General features: G+C 42.1%; 1 protein-coding gene across 1 annotated transcript; it reads right to left on the minus strand.

Moving 5' to 3' along the window:
* Nucleotides 1–606: 606 nt before the first annotated feature.
* LOC108530603 (cytochrome b-c1 complex subunit Rieske, mitochondrial-like) lies at nt 607–1,491 on the minus strand. The gene has a single exon (XM_017873583.1). The coding sequence runs from the start codon at nt 1,363–1,365 to the stop codon at nt 886–888; it is 480 nt and encodes a 159-aa protein (XP_017729072.1). The 5' UTR covers nt 1,366–1,491; the 3' UTR covers nt 607–885.
* Nucleotides 1,492–1,497: the final 6 nt, after the last annotated feature.

The raw sequence follows: 1,497 nt of genomic DNA on the forward strand, positions 1-1,497 counted from the left end.
GTGTCATCACTACAGAAACAAACCCAGCAGGACCACTTCTGCATGCAGGCAATGTTAGGTCTCAGATGCTCCCTTTCTGCCTCCTGATAGAGTGGATGCAGGAGCTTTGGGGACATAACGATCCACACACGAAATGAAAGAAATGGCAGTGCACTCTGATTTTGGAAAGCTTCTCTCAGATAATATCCCATCACTGCCTATTAAGACTAAATGATTTTAAGTATTAATTTACACTCATAAGAGACTAATAAAATTTCCTGGCTTGTCACTTAAGGAGAAAACCAGCAGACCAGACCTGAAGATAAACCCTCAGAGCTACTAATGCCTCATTCAGGACTCTTCCCCACAGATTAGAGCTGACATTATCATACAGCTTACACAGTAGGGAGGAAACGCATAGCGAGTACTCTTACCAAGTCCGGTGAATAAGAAATACCTAGATACTACTGTTTCTGTCAATGCCATAGATACCTCCCAGGACTTAGAGATGACACGTTTATTTTACTTCATCCCAACAATGAGCTTTGCAGAATCTGTGTCCGTGACGCAAAGCAGGAAGCAAATATTTGGGCAAATAGATAAAGTCAGTTACAGATTTCACAAGTATATTGTACACCAGTCTGTAATTTTTAATTAGAATTAGCTAAAAGACATTGTACCTTTCAAGTGTATGACTGAGCATAACAATGCTTAACAGTGGCTTTATTAAGTGAATGCTTGAAAGTATTCAACATTAAATTCAATTTACTTCACATTAATGTTTGCAAATACATCATCAATTCTTACATATTTCAAATCAACTTCAAGTACAGAAGGCTTGCTCTCAAATAAGTCTTCTAAGGTGACATAAAGACTGAAAGAAGCCTATGACTTGAGTCCAAGTCTCTAACCAACAACCACCATATCGTCACTGGTAAACTCATACGTGGGGACTTCAAGGTTGAGAGGAGCAGGGCCCAATCTGATCCTGCCAGATGCATCATAATGTGACCCATGGCAAGGGCAGTAATAACCACCAAAATCTCCTGCATTTGCAATGGGTACACAACCAAGATGAGTGCAAACACCTATCAGGATAACCCATTCAGGTTTCTTTACTCGATCTAGATCATGCTGTGGGTCCCTCAACTGGGACAATTCAACTGCAGCTTCCTGCTCAATTTCCTTCTGGGTTCTATGACGCACAAACAGGGGTTTGCCTCTCCATTTGAAAGCCATGTTCTTGCCTTCTGGAATATCGGATAACTTGATTTCGATTTTCGCCATGGCCAACACATCAGCAGAAGCACTCATGCTGGAAACGAACTGGGTGACGGCATTCTTGGCAGCATATGCAACACCCACAGTAGTTACTGCAGTTACCATATAGGAGAAACCTTTCCTAGCCTCGCTGCTCTCTCTGGAAGACTTCGTACTATCTAAAACTTCAGGGCGGCGGTAGTCATAGAAATCAGGCACCTTGACGTCTGTGTGAGAATAACAAACAGAGGCAGGGAC

This window comes from Rhinopithecus bieti, unplaced genomic scaffold (assembly GCF_001698545.2).
Source record: "Rhinopithecus bieti isolate Rb0 unplaced genomic scaffold, ASM169854v2 scaffold_7509, whole genome shotgun sequence".
Classification (NCBI taxonomy): domain Eukaryota; kingdom Metazoa; phylum Chordata; class Mammalia; order Primates; family Cercopithecidae; genus Rhinopithecus; species Rhinopithecus bieti.